General features: G+C 38.4%; 2 protein-coding genes across 5 annotated transcripts; one reads left to right on the top strand and one right to left on the bottom strand.

The window, feature by feature from the left end:
* Positions 1–819: 819 nt before the first annotated feature.
* Positions 820–6892, bottom strand: lipt1 (lipoyltransferase 1). Of its 2 annotated transcripts, none has more exons than XM_020920812.2 (4): positions 6809–6892; positions 4832–5382; positions 3128–3349; positions 820–1665 (listed from the first exon to the last, which is right to left on the bottom strand). In XM_020920812.2, exons 2-4 carry the CDS (start codon positions 5340–5342, stop codon positions 1253–1255), a joined length of 1146 nt encoding a protein of 381 aa, XP_020776471.2. In that variant the 5' UTR covers positions 5343–5382; positions 6809–6892; the 3' UTR covers positions 820–1252. The 2 variants fall into 2 exon arrangements, with proteins under 2 accessions (XP_020776471.2, XP_020776472.2); XM_020920813.2 differs by lacking the exon at positions 6809–6892 and adding an exon at positions 6637–6789.
* A 2047-nt stretch (positions 6893–8939) lies between these two features.
* Positions 8940–21305, top strand: LOC110156615 (transcriptional-regulating factor 1-like). Of its 3 annotated transcripts, none has more exons than XM_020920817.2 (10): positions 8940–9179; positions 13145–13380; positions 13578–13673; positions 15163–15753; positions 16742–17039; positions 18381–18441; positions 18510–18649; positions 19774–19877; positions 21039–21089; positions 21180–21305. In XM_020920817.2, the coding sequence occupies exons 2-10, from the start codon at positions 13186–13188 to the stop codon at positions 21219–21221; spliced, it is 1578 nt and encodes a 525-aa protein (XP_020776476.2). In that variant the 5' UTR covers positions 8940–9179; positions 13145–13185; the 3' UTR covers positions 21222–21305. The 3 variants fall into 3 exon arrangements, with proteins under 3 accessions (XP_020776476.2, XP_055021601.1, XP_055021610.1); XM_055165626.1 differs by having other exon boundaries at positions 21162–21305; XM_055165635.1 differs by lacking the exon at positions 8940–9179 and adding an exon at positions 9270–9415 and having other exon boundaries at positions 21162–21255.
* The last annotated feature ends 635 nt before the right edge of the window (positions 21306–21940 follow it).

Raw genomic sequence — 21940 nt, 5'->3', positions numbered from 1 at the left:
CAAGTCATTATTATAGTTATTATTATTATAATAGATCCATGTTTACAAGGCATGATGAAACCACACGTTACTGAATAAATAATTGGCTAAAGCTATAATATACTCGGGTGACCATACGTCCGTATTTACCCGGGACTGTCCCAGTTTTGAGCCCTGATTTATCCCAAAAAACATTGATTTGTCCCAGTTTCATGCAAGAAATGTCCCGGGTGTCTATTTTTGACTAGTTTAATCCCTCCCAGCAGTAAAGAGAGGCACAAATTGTCATTTCGTTTAGATAAAATACAGAAAAGCTGCTTAAAAATGACCAAAAAACTAAGAAAATGCGACTATACAGACTTACATCGTAGTCATGAATGGTTTCTGCATAACAATTTTCCGTAATTACACATTAATGTCACAGTTTTACTATTATCACCCGCCCCAAACTGAGGATGTCCCAGTTTTTTATTTTGAAAATCTAGCTACACTAACATACACGAAGATAATGTTGAAAAATACAGATTTATTACAGAATTAATAATCTGTTAATTACTAAGATACGTCACAACAACATACATTTCCTGTTGAATATAAGTGAAATAAATGCATTTTAAAAAACGAGATACGGTTTTTAACATTTCCATCAGAGTGATACCTCAGTTTTGTGCACGTGAGCCGCAGCATGCGCGGTGAGATTTAACCTTACTGCGCATGCGTGGTAAGACTTAACCTTACAGCTCAGGCCTTACAAAGTTGAATTTATTTTATGTTCAAGATTCAGTCAAAACTAACACATTTTAAATAAGAATAAAATGCCACAGGTGAAGAAATATACACTTTTATTTTGCGGATTTGGTGATGAGGAATAATAAAACAGTAGTGTAATTACCACAGTATTAATGTAAAAAATTATTACATCACATCATTCCAGTTTTACTCAATCTCACAAAGTAAAAAGTAAACAGTATAATCAGTGCTGCTGGTTTTCCCGGTAATTATAATAAAAACAACTTAACATAAATATTTGACATTTTTAAAATAACTAATAAAACACATTGTTGTACTGTAACCTGGTCACTATCTGTGCTTTAAATTTTAAGTTTATAGGTGCCATTTTGAGGACTTTTTGAGACCACTGACAAGATAAAAATATTTAGTTTTTAACTGTATATCATCATTATTCTGAAAAGCACAGACAGATAAATACGCTGGTTTTTACAATAAATTTAAGGCAAAAATATTCACTCTTTTCCATCACCGTTCTATAAATCTAACCCATAATACTGATGACAGTGTTGCTCAGGTTGTGCAGTCTTCTTTGCGTTTCGTCTTGTTCAGATTTTATTAGCGTTGAAATTGCAGCGGCCGCTCGATGTGGGCAAAACCTCTCTCCCGTCAAAACGTCACAAAGTTCATCTATAACTCTTCGCGGGAGCCAGTGGTCGGGAACAGTTACGGCGATACTGGAAATTAAACCGTTTTTAAGTTCGACGTGAAGCTGAGCCGTGGTGCGTTCAAGTGTCAAGTTGTCAACCAGGGAAAGTTCGGTTTCGATGGAGAATTTGGGGGTTTTGCCGAAAGTCCAGTCCCAGCTGCGGAGCTCTGATGCCACACGACCGATTCCGGGAAACACGGATTCGTCAGAAGGATCCAAGAGAGCCAGAGGAGACGAGAGGCCAAACTCTGTGGGAAAATTATAAAATATATAAATAAAAATATATGTTTTATCTCTAAGCTAAAATAAGAGTTAACCAATGAGGAATTTTAGAATAAACCAGGTCTAAACCAAGCCTAAACCAGCATAAAAAGGTCTTAAAAAATACACACTTTTCAGATTTTTTAAAAGGTACACTACACAACTTTGTATTTTTGTAAATTGTGGATGTTCCGTCATCTGCTCGTTTCCATGTAGATGTAAAATACTTTGCTTCTCATGTTCCACAGTATGGCATTAACCATATCTACATGGAGACAATAGAGTGACGTCACCCAGAGCTAAAGGAAAGGCGACCCCACTCAGATTTCGCAAAAAATTTTTCCTACTTTGACCATTTGGAAGCTTATAATTTTAACTTTCCGGTTTGGCAAGGGCAGCAGAAAACTATATAATATAATGTTTTAACAGATTTTAGTGTTCTTGGACCGGCTTCCAGTTCATTTTAGAATTGATTTAAAGATTTTATTGTTTGTTTTTAAAGCTTTGAATGGACTGGCCCCTACGTTACGTCTCGGACCTCATCCAGATTTACACTCAAATGTTCTCTGAGGTCCGAGGCCAGCTCCAACTCGTGGTGCCTAAGACGAGACTTAAAACCAGTCTCGTCTTAAGACCCACTTTTATTCTCTGGCTTTTAACACTGAGTTGTGTGGTGTCTTTTATTAACTGGTCCCCGAAGGGTTGACCAGGTTTTGTATTCACCCTGTGTCTGTGTGTCTGTGTGTGACAGCGATAATTCCGCCATTTATTGACCGATTGATACCGAATTTGGTACGAGGGTCAAGCCCCCGTGCCCGATACTGCAAAAAAAGTTTGGTGATGATTCGAGGTCATTTGAGGTCACACGGGTCAATTGAAAAATCACACAATTACAAAGGATCGGCAATATCAGCAATTTCTGAACCATCTGCGGGCTATAATATTCACCCAATCATCACACAAGTTGTCACACACATAATTGGAGTACACTGGATGTTACAGGTTGAAACCGGTTGAGGTCACTTGAAGGTAAAGGTAACCAAGGTGAAATATGCGTTTTGCAACAGGAGTGGTCTCAAAATCTCAGAAAAATTATTATCTATTTATAATTCTATGCATTTGTGTAGTAAAATATTAGTTTTTCAGATAATCGCTAATTATAACAGTTCCTTTCTCTTTCAGTGTAGCTGTTAAAATTCTAATTGGAACAAAAATAATTTCCATTTCTTCTTTTTCTGGTGATACACAACACACTGATCTACAGTCACACAACTAACATATACACAACTCATGAAAAATTACATTTTCCTTACACACTAGTAAACACAGATGTTCTCATGTGTGACCAAGATCACACAAATGTTCATGGGCCTGTACAGATACACACATTACACTGTGTATGAAACTGGATTGGACAATAATAATATAAATCTAATTGAAAGCTCAGACCTGTGTTGAACTGTTGAACCAGAGCCTGCGTTAGCTCTGCCCATGTCAAGGAAGGGGCGTGGTCTGTCAGGTTGGTTACCGAGGAGACGACACTGGGCGTGGCGTTGCTGTGGATACCGGGCGTGGAGGGGCGGAGCACGGAGCGAAGGGCGGAGCCGTCGGCCGAGTGAAGCAGCGTGCAGTGGTGATAGGACGCTTTACGACTCAACCGCGATGCACTACCTGGAGAAAAGTGAGTAAAAGTGAAAACAAAGGCGATTAAATACATAAGAATGATGTTATTTTTGGAAAAGGTAGATAATAGTGCTGCAGTTGACTGAAATGAATTCTTGGTGGACTAAAAACACATACTGATTGAGTAGTCTACTAAAAGCTCTCAAAACTATTACGTATCTCTATGTATCTGACCTAAACTGCACTCACAAGACTACACCAGCAGGGGGAGTTCATGCAAAAGCAACTGTTAATGTAGAAAAAAGTGCAAGGAAACAATGTTAAGACAAATTAAACATGTGAATCCTGAGTTTAAATGTGCCTTATTACATATAAATACCAAAAACTACAAAATCTTCATCTAACTCATTCACCCACATACTACTCCTATATATAAATAGTGATCATGAGGGTTCTTTCAGCTCCATCGACTCTGATTTTATTATTATTATTTCACTATTTTGTATTGCTGGGATGAGACACAATTTCCAAGATGAGATCGAGCCCACGAGAACGAGACAAGATGAGATTTTAAAATAATTCCTAATACATAAATTTCACAATTCAGTTTCCAATTTTGGCCAGACAACATTTTCATATTTTTGTTTCCATTCTAGCACTGCTCTTTGGAACTGTAAGCGATGTAACTCACCATTAAGTAAATCTTTTTTGTCCAACTCAAATATAAACACATAAACAAATCTATCTATTAATGCAACGAACGTCTGTCTGTGTCTCCTCCTGTTGGTTTGTTTGTTAACTCTTAAACCACTCATCCAACTGATCTCAAATTTGGTAGGATGTCATCCTAACGGTACGGGTGTGTGCAGGGCCAAGTTTCATGTTGTTAGGGCAAAAAATGCTAGCAAGGCTGGCGCCACCTAGTGCCTCCGCTCAATTTTACTTCTCTCCAGCGACTAGGTCAGAAATCAAAATACAATAGACAGTTTGCAGGAACCCCGGAAGTGCGAGTTCGGACACCAGTCAATCAGCGAAGAGACATACATTCTGTGTTGGCAACGAGGATTTAAAGCCGGAACAAAAATAATGTTTGGTGAATTTTATCAAGGGGAAAGACGTTATTGTCCTTCTTCCTAAGGGATTTGGGAAAAGCTTAATATACCAGTTAGCCCCATTATTGGTGCATTACATATGTCACAAAAAAAAAAAGCAACTGGTTAAATACAAAAAGTACCCGCCTTCCGTCAATCAAACAAATTCTAATGCTGTGAGGTCAGATCGTTTCCACAAAGTGAAACCGGCTGATGAATCAGGTTAAAAAAATGTCAAAGACCTGGTAAAATGAATGATATATTTTAAATACTTGTATAAAAAAAAGAGATCATTTTTGTCATGTGTGCACAATCTTGGAACAATTTTCTTGTCTTGTGGCATGAGATCTTGAACCATCTCTACTATTTTGTCTTTAAATAAATTCAGAAACACGTCACACTCCCTTAGTCCACTTCTTTACACAGTTTATGGCTTTACCTGAGATCTTATATTTTCCGTTGAGAACTATATCTAGTCTTTCTGTAGCTTTGACGTCCAGCTCTGGCCTGGCTTTCCTCAGCGCCTCCGTCACCACCCTCAAGTTCCTCTGACGGTCGTAGAGTTTTCTGCAGCTGAAAAACGTCAAGTTCAAATTCCCCATGTCGTGATAAACGGTCCCGCCCCCGCTGCGCCGACGAGCCAACGGGACGCCGGCTCTCCACATGGCGCCCAGGTCACACTCCGACCACGGGTTCTGGTGTCGACCGATCACGACGGCCGCGCGACTCCTCCATAACAGAAACAGGCGGCGGTCGGTTAAATCCACGTTAGTCTCGATCCAGTCTTCCAGAGCCAAGTTCTGGTGGATGTCTGTGGATTTGGACTGGAAAATCAGAATTCCATCTTCAGTTAATTTGGAGAAAGAGTGGATCCCGGCACTAACAAGGCAGGAGAAATGAGGTCTAACTGGGGACAAACCAGCCCAGAGACGACGCTGGAGAAGCAACATTTTGGAAAGCTGATGGCGTCACCTCAACATGATGAGAAATCTGTAAAAAACAAATTAAAATACAGTAAGTTTAAGCAAATTAATGAAAACTTAAAAACCCAAACAGATAAGAAAAATAGAACAATATTAAGCTGTGAGCTCTGTAACTTCATGGGAATGTTATTGCTTTGTTTAGAATGTCCCACAGTATGGCAATAAACATATCTATTTCCATGGAGACTAAGTAACAGCTCTGATCTGTGGAGAGGCAAGCTCACTCACTGTTGGAATGCATTTATTTTTAAGCAGTAAAACACCTGAAATTGAATAAATGCAGCAAAGATGAGTTTAATGCCACACTGTGAAAGCTTTCGGGTAAAGCAATAATATCTCCATGGCAACAATAGAACAGAAAAGTTAAAAAGTGCACCTTTACAAATGAAAATATGATAGAAGTCAAGTCACTTTACTCTAATCTCTAACTAATCTTCAAACTAGATGTATCCCCATTCATTTTCTGCTATTTTTATTTATTTATTTTGCAGCTTTGGGTAAACAAATGTAACAGATGAGCGGAGAAAGAAGAAATAAAACAGAAAATGGTTTGCACTTGCAAGCCGTGGCTTGGATTCGAGTCAGACTTGAGTCACTATTTTTAAGACGTGAGACTTGATAAAATGGACTAAGATTTGGGACTCGACTTGGACTTGAAGGACAATGACTTGAGACTTGAGGCCTGTGACTTGAGAAGACTTGAGAAGCACTTTTAAATCTGAATTCTTTCTATTCTGACTGTAATGATTCACTCTAAGATCTTGTCAAAACATTTAAAAAGGAAAAAAAAATGCATTTCTACAACTCTTATATACTCTATAAATACTCATATATAAATATACTATGACTTTTTAAGTTCAATTTATCTTAAAATTTATAGAAATCGCCAAAATCTAAGCTATATTTAGTACTTTGAAGACTTAAAGACTTGAAATGACTTGGACTTGACTTGGACTTTTGGGCCAGTGACTTGAGACTCGACTTGGTCTTGCCTGTATTTGACTTGGGACTTGACTCGGACTTGGGGTTAAAGACTTGAGACTTACTTGAGACTTGCAAAACAAAGACTTGATTCCACCTCTGATAAATACTTATTATGAATTACTTAAAATGCATTGACAGTCCCCATGTTCACTTACAGAGCAACTAGGGAAAAATAAGTTATTGTTCATAAGTAGAAATATTAATAAAGTATTTAAATAAAGATAGTTTAATTCATACATTATCTAAAAAACGTAATTATTTAGAGTTTATGACGTACTGGTTACGACACGAACCCTCCACTGTCCCAGCGGCTGAAGGAGCATTAGCTTTAGCATTAGCTCCGCAGAACAATTTCAGCGTTAACTTTAAAACCGTGACACAACGAGGCTTTATTTCAAATGCAGCTCAAATGTCTTTTAGGTTTCGTGTAAGCAGTGAAGTGCGCTCACGTGTTTACGGTTCACGAACTGCTCCCGACTCGATCCATGCCCGACACGAATGCCCGAAACGCAGCGGAAGAGGCTAACCAAAACAAACGCGACTACATCCGGTCAGAACCTTCAGCATAAAAGCACGAGCAGGAAAATTTAAATGTCTAAAAAAACAAATATTTAACTTTCAGAGACATATTATTATAAGTGTTATTAATACGAATATTTTTTTTAATTTAGTAAAAGGTTTTGATAAAATTTAGAGCAACTAAACTGCAGTTCTACCTCTTCACATTTCTTCTATCTATCTAAATATATCTAAATCTAAGCAAATGTTAGAATATTAATTCGGATTTTACTTAAAATTTCATTAAGCTCTGTATCTGATCCAGCATGGAAGATAATTTGTTTCATCTGATTTTTAATTTTAAATAAAAGGGGGGCTTGAAACCTCAGGGCACTTCTGGCCACTTTCATAACTCATTTTTGCAGAAAGAAGGAACTGGGTAACTTTTCTAATCTAGGTTCTGCCATCTGCTTGTCGCCATGGAGATATTTTTGTTTTGCCTGGAATGTACCACAGTATGGCACTAAAATAGACAGTATAAAGAAGTGAACCAAGCGAGTGTGACATCGCTCCAGTCAAATGAAGGTCAGGATGGTGGCAGTTTCAGAGGTGAATCTGGAACCAGGCTCCATATTATGAACAGGAATTGAAAATGACACAGTAAAAACACCAACATTATGTAGAGCGGGTTAACATGAACATGTTAAAACCAAAATGACGAGGCTCACGGCAGCGGTTGCAGATAGAGCGGCAGCAATTTACAGTGTGATGTCATTTGGAGTTTAAGGGGCCAGAAGCGCGCACCTGCTCACTTCACTATGTCCACACAGTTTATGCAATAAACAGACAAGTTAAAGGTCAGATCTGTACCAAGCGAGCCTCTTCAAAGTAGGTATGCGCATTTTTGAGCCATAAAGACTCTTGTAATGTAATAAATACAAGAATCACTAGAATCATTTAGATAATTTCAGCCCTGGAATTGCCAATCTCTACTGAACTAAAGGTAAAACGAGCTGTTAACTTGAAAATTACCACTGCACGACATCACAAACTGGAACAGAGCATTTTGAGCTTTGGAGATGTAGACAGACTAATAATAAAGGATTACTCAAACGTGTGTGAATGAAACTGTACAACAACTCACACTTACGTAACAGATAACCCTATGTCCTGTCAGCCATTATAACATCTTTCTGACCTCTTGTTTACGGCTAAGATAATTTTATTACTTATTTCTATTTTATTTTTACTTGTACATACACTACTGGTGAAAAGTTTTAGAACACCCTAATTTTTCTAGTTATTTATTGTAATTCAAGTCGTGCAAGCCCAATGAAGAGCCTGAAATGGTACAAAGGTAGAACTGAATAGCCAGAGGTTAAAAAAAGATTTAAAAAAAATAACAAAACACAAGTTCAAGCTCTGCCAAAACTACCTAAAAACCTCAGGAAAAACCTACTAAAAACCTCAGAAAAAAAGAACAAGACGATAAAGCTTGAAAACATGGAGTGTCCAGCACAGTCTCCAGACTTAAACCCCATCGAGCTGGTTTGGGATGAACTGGACAGAAGAGTGAAAGCCAAGAAACCTACAAGTGCCACACATTTATGAGAACGTCTGCAACAGATTTGGGAAGAACTTTCTGAAGAATATTTGATTTCTGTTGTAAAAAGAACGAGCCACGGGTGTGTTCAGTTGTTTTATCTGCCAAAGGTGGACACTTGGTGATGAGTTAAAGTTTAGAATATGTTTTTGGTCTATAAATTGATTCCGTGATTCCTTTTTCAACTCAAATTTGTTCTATACTTTCATTTCAGAGTGCAACGACACGACAAACTAAATAATTTTCGGTAAAAAAATTGAAAAAAGTGTGAGGTTTTAAAACTTTTGGAGGGTAGTGTATACATTTATGCTGTATAATTTTGGCTTATTTGACTCCAGATTCTTACTATGTCTAAATAATTTCCCTTGTGTGTCCGTAAAGTTTGTCTAAGTCTAAGAAACAAAACACAACTCCAGGTTTTGTTGAGGAAGTAACAGCATTACAACACGACTTAAAGCTCACAAGTCAGTTTTGTGTAATATAGGACATTTCAGTGAAGTAGGTCTGTTACTTTTTTTGCTTTATCTCATTTTAGACCAAATTAAACCCGATGCATCGTCTCAGCCTTGGAGACCCGTTTGACCTATAACATTAAACCTCTTCAGTTTCGTGTCTCAAACGTCACATCGGGGAAGAGACGAATGGAGCTGAGAGAGGAAGACCTTAAAGCCACATCCTGACAGAGACTGCAGCCAAGAACCTCGCAAACTCTTCTATAGGTGAGTGATTTTACGTCTATAAATAAATGATTACTTCTTATTATGCAAAAGTGAGTCCATTTTGTGCAGCAGACTTTTTAAATGGGGAAGTGACACAGGAGTCGACTCAAAACTGTTAAACTCTTTGCTCTGGCCAAGCTGCGAAACAATTTAAACCTGATTTCACGGTGTTTATACGTGCAAACTGTTGTGTTTTTTGTAGAATTTCTGTCATTTAAATGCATTCTGGAGCACAGGTAAGCAAGAATAAACAAAAAAAAACGTACAAGAACTAGCCATATTTGAAGCTGCAAGTCTTTTTTGTTTTGTCATAGATTCAGGAAGTGTTGCTATGTAGTTTATGGGAATTCTAAAATTAGAAGAAAAAAAAAAAGTAAGACAGTAAGATTTAGACTCTGATTAAACAAAGATTTGAATTATGGCGGTGAAAGCTTATATGGTTTTATGGCTTTTATGCAGTGCTGGTTCGTGCTCTGTGAGTTTCTCCCGTGCAGCTCTCTGATATTTTTTATGTTTTCTCATATCTGTTAAAGATAAAGACAACATGATTCACTCTTTTAATATCTTAAAATAAGTTGGATTTTCAGGGCTGGTACATGTACATAGGCCTGTCATCAACTTATCGAATAATTATTTGATTATGATTACCAGAGGTTGGGAATTGGGCTCGAGTCAGACTTGAGTCACTATTTTCAGGACTTGAAACTTGACTTGATAACATGGGCTAAGACTTGGGACTCGACACAAACTTGAAGGTCGATGACTTGGGACTTGACTTGACTGAGAAGACTTGAGAAGCACATTTAAATCTGCATTCTTACTATTCTGACTGTAATGATTCACTCTAAGATCTTGTCAAGACATTTAAAAAGGAAAAATTAACTAAATTATTTTCTAAAACTCTTATAAATACTCATATATAAATATACTATGATTTTTTTTTAAAGTACAATTTATCTTAAAATGCATATAAATTGCAAAAATTTAAGCTGTATTTGGTACTTTGGTTTAAAGACGTAAAATGACTCAAAGCAGACGACTTGGACTTGGCTTGGACTGATTGGCCAGTGACTCAAGACTCGACTCAACTTGCCTGTATTTGACCTCGGACTTGACTCGGACTTGAGCTGAATAAAGAGCTTCTCCAGCTCATTCCAGACGTACCCTAACTACTAAAGCTTTATTTTTTGCAGCTAGTATGTATTTTTTTGACAAGATTGTACATTGTTTTGGGATAATCCTGCTTTTTGGTCATTGTGTCAGTGGTGTAAATAGATCTCGCGTCACAAGATATCACATTACAAAATCGCCACAAGAAGAGAAATCAGGTTTAAAAATGGGTTTAAGCATTGGTGAGTTCCATCTCTTATAGTTCCAAAAAGCAGCACTCGAATGGCAGTAAAATATGAAATAAAATAAATAATAATAATTCTGATGACTAAACTGGAAACTGACAATCACAAAATGTTAGTGGTGTAACGATATCCAAGGCTCACGATACGATATTTATTGTGATATCGTGGGAAAGCTCGCGATATGGTGGGGAGGCTCACGATTAGGGATGTAACAATTTTCAAATCTCATACGATATTTTCACGATATACATCTCACGGTACGATATTTATTGCGATATTTTGTGCTTTTGTGCTACTTTTTCCTCTTAAAATGCCTTGACAAGACTTAATCTAAAGAACTAAGACTTAAAGTTGTTTAGCACTGTTATTTCTTCATGTAGTTTGCGCCAAAACGGAGCAAAGGATCATGGTCTATGTAGTTCTCTCTGTTTTTTTTAGCTGTTGCTGCACCATAACACTTCATTTAAGCAAATAGACTTGTAGTTCGATATATTGTGATGGTCCACAATATTATTGTGAGAACTTTGACGATATGAAATCACGATATTTTTATTGTTACATCCGGACAAAATGTATATATTAGGAATTATGTTAAAATCTTGTCTTGTCTAGTGGATCCAATCTCGCATCTCGTCTCGTCGTGTGGAAATTGTGTCTTGTCACATCTTTATAAATTAGTTTAAATATTCTCGTTTACCGTCAACATTTCCCCAGGCGATATATATTACGTCAAAATGTGTTATCGTAGGAAAATAAATATGTTTTTAGCTTGTATTCATTGATCATAACATACGATTCAACTGCAGAGACACAAAGGCGACCGAGAGGCGCAGTGTAAATAAATGTTGAATTTCCCTCTCTCTCATTTTTTATATACGTACAATTTTAAATGTGTTCTTCTAAAGTCTTCCGTCTGCTCCAAACCACGTTTTTATTGATAGAGGATCATTATTATGCCTTATTTGACATCTGTCTCTTGCTATTATTGGTGCTTTTTTAGAATTTATTATTACCATTTATATTTTTGCTCTTCGTTATTATATTATATTGCGATGTGTGAGCCGCTGTGTCCAAATAATTTCCCTTGTGGATCAATAAAGGTCGCCTTAAATAAGATTACACAGCCCCGGCTCTCAAAATACTGTGACCATTTACGGTAATTACAGCAGTGATCTATTAAAACACGAGACTGAGAGGGTCATATAAGGATTTCCAAATGAATCGCTAAATCAGTAGTCGTGGTTTTACAAACAGTGCTGGGAAGTGACTGAATACATGCACAGAGAAGATGTGTTCTTATCTTCATTTACGAATTACATTTTCATTTAGAGGTAATCAGAACACAGTGACTTTTCTAAAACCAAATGAACACATGGCGGCACTTGCTCACAAAATTTTAGGCTTCAAACTGCACAATATTAGAGACAAATATACAAAACAGAGACAGTGAACAGTGTAATCAGTAGGGACGTAACGATATCCAAATCTCTCTGTACGATATTATCACGATACGATATTTATTGCGATATTTTGGAGTGGCAAATATAACTCTAGATAGGACACTTTTTTGCTTTTAAAAGACCTTGACAAGATTTTGGTGCAAATTATTAGTCATAATCCCAAGAATTCAAGGAAAAGACATATTTCTTCATCTTGTCTGCGCTGAAATGAATCACGGGAGATGTAGTTCCCGATATGTATGAGCTGTTCCTACTAAAGAACAGCACATTTAAGCAAAGGAACTTGTAATTCGATATTATTGTGAGACTTCTGACGATACAATATCACGATACTTCGGTTAGTAGTCGTAATTAGTGACGTCAGTGCATAGAAAACACTGAAATACAGACATAAAGCTGTTTTAATTCTACTTTTACTCAATAATTTATGAGTATTCTAAGTATTCAGAATATAGAATACTTTGATTGATTCTTCCCATTATTGTTTACAAGACACAATTGTAAGAACTAAAAATAATCGTGAGAATTTTAGAAGCAAAAGTAAGTAATTTTAGTTCGTGTCGGTGTTATTTTCTATCACATTAACTTGACTTAAGCGTTCATAAAGTTTGATTTGATAAAACTGTTCATATATTAGAGGAATGATCTATTAGAGAACGTGAATAAAAGTAAATTCCACCTCATGATGTCACGTAGCGGTAGTTTTCAAGTTCACTGCTCTCCTTTTTTTTTAAACTTTATTTCAGTAAAGATCGGCAAATGCAAATGATTCTAGTGAGGGTGTGTGGACTTTAAAAACACAGTGGAGCACTTCCTGTACCACCACATGACATCACAAGGTGAAGGGTTGCAGGGTTTGCGTGTTAAAGATGTGTGAACGAAACAAAACACATCTCCGGGTGTGTTTATGCTGAGGAAACGACATTATAACGTAAAAATTTGGGCATTTCTAACCGTGATCAATAAAAGAAATTGAAGTTTAAATGTGTGTCTTGCAGAAATTCTCGAAACAGTTTGTGGAAAATGTTTAAAACGAAGCAGAATTCTGTATATTTCCTATGTTAGAGTGTCAGTTCTGTCGTCTGATGCAGCAGTAGTTTTGAGATGTGACTGAGATAATGCCGTTGACTTCCTGTTGTGTTTTTCGCAGGTCAATGTCGAAAATGAGAAACCACAGCCCGTACTGACACGATGACGGACCCGAGACCATTTCCTCCTCTTCCTCCTCCTCCCCCCTCCTCCTCCGCATCCCCCAGAATGCACCCCTGCGCCCTCCCACCTTCCGCCTTCATGACCTCGCCTCCTCCTCTTCCTCCTCAACATCATCATCATCATCATAATCATCATCAGCCCAGCTCACAGTTCATGAACCAGTCACAAACGCAGGTAAACTCAAATTTCACACTCGATTTCACTACTCAGAGTCCTATGAATGGGGCTTTTTTTAGTCTCGGTACCTGCGAAAAAAGAGGATCTAGTTTCGATATTAGTTTCAGCATCGGTTCATATCTGATTTTCAACACTTTGACACCTCAGAGCGAGAAGTTTGTTGAGTAAATTCTGTTTTGCGCTTTATTTTTCAGCATCATTTCGCGGGGCAGAATCTGGACACGGCTCTGGAGAGCAGCGACTGGAGCCCGGCGCAGTTTCCCAGCATGCTTAGCGGCTACACGGAACAGGTAACTATCACACCTGTAATTTAAAGTTGTAAAAATTTTGTCATTTGATTTTCAAATTAAATAAAAATTCTAATTTACAAAAGCTAAAATTGTGCAAATGTTGATTAAAGACATGGTATCTCATTTTGTAGACAACCTTGACATGCAAATATGCTTTTAAGGAGTATGTAATTATGTATGTTATAGTTTTGTTACTGTTTTTGGTTGGAAAATTCCACAGTATGGCATTAAATTTATCTACTTCCCTGGAGAAACACAGGTAACGCCATTATGTAGCTGTATAAGTAGCACTCGAATAAGTATGTCCACTGTATACCGTCTGATCATAAGGTGTTTTACTGCTTTCTTGATAATCAGGAAGTGCTTTGTTAGCATGATAGGTGTGGTTAGCTTTACCGCATGATGACAAATCTTGGTCAGAATGTATAAGTTGATTGAGGAATTACCTTGAACCGCTGCAAACTGTTAAAAAACAGTTAGAAATAGTTCTGTTTTTCACATTATTGAGATAAAAAGTGGATATATTGGTAGTTAATTTCTAAACAAACTTGCTGTAGATCTGATTTTATCCTGGTATTGTCATGAAGATGCACTATGTCACTTTGTTGTTTCTATGGAGATGTCATTGCTCTGCCTGGAATGTTCCTCATTGTGACATTAAACAGCTCTACTTTGCATTTATTCAATTACAGGTGGGTTTATCGCTTAAAAATACCTAATATAAATAAAAAAACTAATATAATATAAATAAATATCCATTATAATTAAAAACAGGCATTCTGAGTGTGAGCGGGTTCGCCTCTCTGCAGAGCTGACCTGTAACTTGCTCTGGTTTGGACTCTATGAAGACAGAAAGGTTTAATGCAGAGTTATTAACCTTGTATAGCTCTATAATTGCACCATATCTGATGTACTGTGTGGAAATTTGAGGGTCAACATGTAAAACTCACCTACAGTCGTTATTTATTTCACAAAAAAGGGCCTTGGAAATTATCACCAACAGTCATTATACCGCAGAGAGCCGTCCAACCCGTTATTTGTTCATCTTAAAGTGTTGAAAATGTATGATGTTGTTGACTGAAGTGTCCTCAGAGTCATGTATAAAGTAAAGTGCAAAGTTTGAGACAAGAACAAGCCTCTACAATTTAAAAGGAACGTATACGCAGTGTTGGGGAGTAACAGATTACATGTACTGGAGTTACGTAATCAGAGTACAAATTATGAGTAACTGTATTCAGTTACAGTTACTGTTTCAGTGAGTGGTAATTAGATTACAGTTACTTTGTTAAAGTAAATGGATTACACAGTGGTATTTTCCTGTTTTCACATTTTGGGCTATATCCTTATAGCCTATATGAAATAAATAAACAAATAATAATAATAATAATAATAATGTCATAGTATAAAACATTCCAGGCAAAGCAATAACATCTCCATAAAGAAAAGCATTTGATGAACAATCTATTAAAAACGTTCATTTTGTTTGCAGGAATGGGATCTCCCAGCATCCTCCCAAAATCTGTTCAACTCTGCATTCAACTACGATTCTTTTCAGTCTGACGTTTTCCACTATCCCGATCCTCAGTGTCTCCAATCCAACAATTATTACCCGCAAACCTCCTCCACGGCTGACATGTCCCACTGGGGGGCGATGGAGCCGACCACGCCCCAGCTTCAGTGCTCCTCTCTGGGCTACACCTCCAGAGACGCCGCCCTGGGATCCTGGAGCTCCACGGAATACAACTTCACTTCAAACACGGACAGCTTTATCCCATTTTATCCCAATAGTTACCAGGAAAACCAGAATTTCCTGAGTCCGTCCACACCAGGGCCCAGTCCGCATTATCCCCCCTCCTTCGTGACGAGTCCGACGAGTGAAAACTGCACGGAGAGACTGGCGTATCAGACGTTTGTGGAGCCGGGAATGTTTACTGTGAATTCTGAAACAGCAAATGTCCAAAACGATGTGATTCAGAAACAGACGAAGCCGAGGAAGACGACGAGAGGAAGAGGAGGAGGAGGAGCGGGCGGAGGTGGAGGAGTGACGAGGCCACGCAAAAGTCGGACAGACAAGAAAAAGGTCAGCACTGAGTTGAATTTTGTTTATAGTTTAAATAATAATATAAGATCAAGTTAAAGGGTCCATATTATTATTATTATTTGTTGTTTCCTCATCACAAACAGACCTGAAGTTGTGTTTTGTTTCAGTCACACATGTTTAACACACAAACTCTGAATATTTAAGCTGAGTTCTTCTCTCAGAAAACACTCTGTTCCACCTTGTGATATCATATGCTGATACAGGATTGACTTTTTTGAGTGTTTTTAAACTCCATACACTTTCACTAGAATCATGTTGATGATTTTAACCCTGAAACTGCCAGTCTCTTCTGGAACAAAAGGCAAAAGGTAGTTGCTAACTTGAAAACTACTGTTACATGACATCACGAGGTGGAACAGAGCATTTTGAGCTTTATAGACAGACAAACTCTGTATGCAGACAGACCAATAAACCAAGATTACTCAAACATGTGAATGAAACAAAACACAACTCCAAGTATGTTTTTGAGGAGGTAAAACACGGTGAAAACATATTTTAATTAATCATATTAAATATGTTACTCCTGGATGTGTAAAATACAGTTTACACATCCAGGAGTATTCTTTATTAAGAGAAAACTGAAATCTGAATTCAGTCTTCTTTAAATTCAGCAATTCAAAAATCGCAGGACTAAACCAAGACAAAACCAGGACCAAACCAGCACTACCACAGGACCGCACCAGTACTAACACAGGACTAAACCAGAACTAACACAGGACTAAACCAGTACTAACACAGGACTAATCCAGGACTAAACTACAAGGTCAGGAGCTGTTACACAGCATCTCCATGAAGATACAAGGAGGGAATCTGACACACATTTCAGTCATTTCAGAACGTTCATATAGAGGTCTAAAATAAAGGGTTAGTTTTCACCAAAAAAAACCCCAAAAAAGCAACTAATTGTCCAGCTATTATTAATGTTGCTGTAACTGTCTCTGAGTTTGACCAAAACTGTAATTTCCAGGTCAAAGACTCACCAGAGCCGCCTGTACTTGAGCGGGCTGCACCTGAGCGGGCTGCACCTGAGCGGGCTGCACCAGAGCGCCCTGCACCTGTGGACATTGCCGTGGTGACGCCCCCTTCGTTGCAGCGGCGCTGTGTCATGGCGGAGGTGGAGGAGCTGGAGGTTCACGAGGAGCAGAGTCAGAATCGCAGCCTGATGAGAGTGGCCATAGACGGGGGCAGAAGTCACTACAGGCCTCCCCCGATCCTCAGCCCCACCAGAGCAGGCGCCGGGCTGCACTGGGCCCTGGCAAACAAATGTGAGTTTAAAGCCGCACTGTGTGACTTTTCTGGTAATTGAGTAAAAGTTTAACTTATGTCATATTCGAACTTGAGTTTGGGGCCCTCACTATAATGCACAGTTTTTTGTTTTGTTTTGTTTGGTTTTAATATATTCATTGTCTGTTTTTCTCATTGTTCTCTATTTATTTGAATTATGGTGGATTGGAAACTTGTCTTATTAATTCAGTCACATACTAGGTAACCAGAACTGAAAGTAGTAAAAATTTTTTGCTAGTACAGTTGCAGTTTTGTTTACATCCATTATATATGGTTATTATTATTTTTTATGATTATTGTTTAAAAGTAAACTATTCTCATTTAATGTCATAGAGAGTAAACCAAATTGCTCTGAGGTCTCGGCCATTAGTGTCACTGAGGGAAATTGGTTGGGGGCCCCTCCAAGTTTGGGGGCCCTATGCGGCCGCTTACTTTTGCCTAATAGTAGCGCCACCTCTGGTCATATTGAGTGCGTATACGTGCACATCAGTATCCCGGGTTTTCTGAGCGTCCCGGTTTCATTATGGTGCATGTATGCGCAGTATCCTGGTTTCAGTTTCTCAGATAAAGGGCGAAGTATGAGAAACCGGGACACTGTAGCTGGTATATCCCGACAGTAACCGGGATACTGTGGCATGCACTCATTATGGAATTATATTGCATGTAAAGCAATACTATCTCCATGGAGACAAACCTCCAGCCCCAAATCTGAACTACATTATTCAGTTAAAACAAAAAAGGCAATTAATTATTTAATCTCATAACCCTTTTGTAAACCTACATGGAGTTGTGTTTTGTTTCATTCGTGCATGTTTGTTTTTCTCATAGACTGTATAAAGAAGTGAACTAAGTGAGTGTGGGTTTTGGCTCCAGTCAAATGAAGCTCATCGAGGCAGTTGTTATAGGAGCAAATTTGGGGCTGAGTTCCATATTAGGAATTTATTAACAGACAAAATAGCGAAATAAAAACCCCAGGATCATGTAGAGCGAGTTAATACGAACATTTTAAGACCAAAATGATGAGGCTCGCTGCAGAAATTACAGAAAGAGGAGACAGTTTTTCAATGTAAAATCAACTGGATCCAGAGTCGATGGAGCCGTAAATGCACCCATGCTCACTTCCCATTTAGAACACAGCGGAGAGCAGGTTAGCTTCTGTATGTCCATTTATAAACAGTCTATGTTTTTTCATTATGTTGAGTCAGTCTTTCAGAGCTCAAAACACCTTCAGCAGACTCATTGATCATTTCTGTGCTCACTAAGAAGCAGCTCACCTTCCAGCTATTGTTATTAACCTTATTTACACTGTTGTTTATCTGTAGGTAGCGCTGTGGCGATGGAGACAGCTTCATTGGGAACACTAACCTCAGAAACCACTGCACCGTAAGTACAGTTGTTCTGCTTTTTATGGATTTGATTAAATAATCTTACCTTTTATTTTACGTTCTCAGGTGTATCAACGTTGGGCGGAGCTTCCAGGCCGAGATCCCGAAACTCAGAGCCCGAAGACACGCCCACTCCGACTCCCATAATGCACTGCTGCTGTGGAGGCCACTGAACGAGCTGGAGCCATCTGAAAACCAGCAAAGAGGTACAAGAAACAAAAAAAAAACAGAGACTAAAACAGGATTAAACCAGGACTAAACCAGGACTAAACCAGGACTAAACCAGGACTAAACCAGGACTAAACCAAGGACTAAACTAGGACTAAACCAGCGACTAAACTAGAACTATACCAAGGACTAAACTAGGACTAAACCAGGACTAAAGCAGGACTAAATCAGGATGATACCAAGGACGAAAGCAGGACCAGGACTAACACAGGATGAATTTAAAGTTTTTTTTTTGTTTGTTTGTTTTTTTGTAAATAGTAACACTTGTATTTGGATACATGTATAATGGAAAAGTTTAATGCCATACTGTGGAACATTCAAGATAAAGACACAAAATAAAATATAAGCACACATTTGACAGATAAAGGGTTAGGGTGACATCTTGTGGTGAAAGCCCAGATAGCAGTAATTTACAGGACCAGTAACAGGGCTAAACCAAGGACTAAATCAGGACTAAACAAGGACTAAACTAGGACTAAACCAGGACTAAAGCAGGACTAAACCAAGGACTAAACCAGGGACTAAACCAGAGACTAAACCAGGGACTAAACTAGGACTAAACCAGGACTAAACCAGAGACTAAACTAGGACTAAAGCAGGACTAAACCAAGGACTAAACCAGGGACTAAATTAGGACTAAACCAGGACTAAAGCAGGACTAAACCAAGGACTAAAGCAGGACTAAAGCAGGGACTAAACTAGGACTAAACCAAGGACTAAACCAGGACTAAAGCAGGACTAAAGAAGGACTAAACCAGGACTAAAGCAGGACTAAACCAGGACTAAAGCAGGACTAAACCAGGACTAAACCAGCGACTAAACTAGGACTAAACCAAGGACTAAACCAGGACTAAAGCAGGATGAAACCAGGACTAAAGCAGGACTAAACCAAGGATGAAAGCAGGACCAGGAATCACACCTAACACAGGACGAAGGCGAAGAATTTTAAGTTTGTTTTTTTGTAAATAGTAACACTTGTACTTGGATACATGTGTAATGGAAAAGTTTAATGCCATACTGTGGAACAGCCTGGATAAACGTAGACAGCTGATTGCGGGAGGGCATCTGGTGTACTTACTGCATCTGTTTGTGTCTGTTTCAGTGGAGGCTCTTCTGAAGTTCGCTCAGTCCAGTGCAGTGCCGGGAGGAGGGACTAAGCCTGAAGACGTGCTCCTGCTCCTGTCGCAGAACAGAGGGGACTTCCTGGTAAGATCACTTCAAAGTTGCACTACGTAACTAACTTTTCTACTCTAGTTTATTGACAGGTGTTTGTTAATCGAAAACATGCATTATTGCTGTAAGTGCGGTCGCCTCTCCACAGATTTGATCTTGTCTCCCCGGAGATAGGCAAAGTTTTGTGGAACATTCATACCCAGGCTCGCACCATCTAGTGCCTCTGCTCCATTTCATTTCTCTCCAGCGACTAGGTCAGGAATCAGAATACACTAGACGGTTCGCAAAAACCCTGGAACCTCAAACTTTTGCAGACGTCAAGTTGTAGACGTCAAACTCAAGCGTCTGTCTGGGTTCTTTTTGTCATACAGCACAACAGTAAACAAAGCGGTCGAGATGGATGTAGATGAAGACAGACATTCTGTGTTGGCAGCGATTCCCGAGATCGAGGATTTAAAGCTGGAACAAAGAGAATGTTTGGTGAATTTTATCAAGGGAAAGACGTTATTGCCCTTCTTCCTACGGGATTTGGAGCATTACATACGTTACGACCAAATAGCAGCGATTGGTTAAATAAAAAAAGTACCCGCCTACCGTAGAGCGAACGAATCCTAATGCTGCGAGGTCAGACAGTTTCCACGAAGTGAAACTGGCTGATAAATCAGGCTAGAACATTCCTGGCAAAGCAATAAACTCTCCATGGAGACAAGCAGATGATGGACCCTCCACCAAAAAAGTTACACCATTAAGACTTTCAATGATTCACCATACGGATGCACTGCAAAAAAAAAAAGTCTAAAATAATAGGCGTTAGCTCCAAGGTCGGTTCGCTGTGTAGTGAAGGTGCTTAGTTATTGATGTTTTGCTGTAACATCATGCTAGGGGTGTTCTACTTGGATGTCTACGGTGGAATGTTCAGCAGTCACCATGGAGACACAACAATGCACACACCTCACCTGATGTAGTTCCACTTAAATCAGCTCTTTCTGGTCAGCTCTTTCTGGTCAGATTGTGTTAAAATAAAGCTCAAATTAAAGTCTAACTTGAGTCACAGAGCCTCAGACAGAGCAGTGCCTCCAGTTAGCATCACACCTCCACGAAATGTTGATGAAATTGGCTGCAAAACATAAATATATATGATTAAAAAAAATAAATAAATTGCCAACAAACTTCTTTTTATTTTTACTTTTGCAGCTGACAGTGGAGAAGCTGCTGACGGCTCCAAAAAGCACCAAAAAAAGACAGGTATAAATATTTACATATATATATATATATATATATTTAGTATTTTTAAATTGTATTAATAAATGAATCTAGTCGTCATTTGCTCTTCAGGCTCCCAGACGTCACTCTCCAGTCACGCCCAGCTACAGCTAATGTGTGGGTTTCAAGGAAAAGTCTGTTTTTATTGTAAATATGGTAAATAAATAAACAAAATAAACACATTTTTGATACATTAAATCATTTTGTATTGTTTTATTTAGAAAGGTGACTGAATTAAATGGGACTAAACCAGGACTCAAGTATTAATAGAATAAAGGGAAGAAACTAGATCAGAACTATAGCTGGACTAGATTAGAACTAAACTAGAACTAAACCAGGACTGTAGAGCTAGACTTGGACTTAACCAGGACTACAGTATAAACAGAACAAGAACAGAAACAAGACTAAACCAGGACTAAACCAGATTTGAAGTAGAAGAACTGAAGCCAGGACTGAACTCAGGACTACAGCAGGACTAGAACTAGAACTAAGACAGAACTAAACCAGGACTGCAGAGCTAAACTTGGACTTAACCAGGACTAAACTATAAATATAACAAGGGAGGAAACTAACTTAGAACAGAAACAAAACTAAACCAGGATTAAACCAGGATTGTACTCAGAACTATAGCAGGACCAGATTAGAACTAAACTAGAACTAAACCAGGACTGTAGAACTAAACTTTGATTTAACCAGAACTAAAGCAGAGTTAAACATGGACTTGGCCAGGACTAAATCAGGACTAAAGCATAAACTAGAACTAAAGCAGGACTAGAATAGAACTAAACCAGGACTTTAGAGCTAAACTTGGACTCTAAATGGACAATTACACC

This window comes from Boleophthalmus pectinirostris, unplaced genomic scaffold, assembly GCF_026225935.1.
Source record: "Boleophthalmus pectinirostris isolate CB_2022bp ecotype Guang Dong unplaced genomic scaffold, ASM2622593v1 HiC_scaffold_11, whole genome shotgun sequence".
Taxonomy (NCBI): Eukaryota; Metazoa; Chordata; class Actinopteri; order Gobiiformes; family Gobiidae; genus Boleophthalmus; species Boleophthalmus pectinirostris.
This window is presented reverse-complemented; position numbering and strand designations above follow the sequence as displayed.

Coding starts and splice junctions, on each gene's coding strand:
- lipt1 (XM_020920812.2), bottom strand. CDS start 5,342: ATGTTGCTTCTCCAGCGTCGTCTCTGGGCTGGTTTGTCCCCAGTTAGA. Junction 3,350..4,831: donor CGGAAAATATAAGATCTCAG/GTAAAGCCATAA, acceptor ACTTTTCTCCAG/GTAGTGCATCGCGGTTGAGT. Junction 1,666..3,127: donor GGTTCAACAGTTCAACACAG/GTCTGAGCTTTC, acceptor ATTTTCCCACAG/AGTTTGGCCTCTCGTCTCCT.
- LOC110156615 (XM_055165626.1), top strand. CDS start 13,186: ATGACGGACCCGAGACCATTTCCTCCTCTTCCTCCTCCTCCCCCCTCC. Junction 13,674..15,162: donor TTAGCGGCTACACGGAACAG/GTAACTATCACA, acceptor TTTTGTTTGCAG/GAATGGGATCTCCCAGCATC. Junction 18,442..18,509: donor ACCTCAGAAACCACTGCACC/GTAAGTACAGTT, acceptor TTACGTTCTCAG/GTGTATCAACGTTGGGCGGA.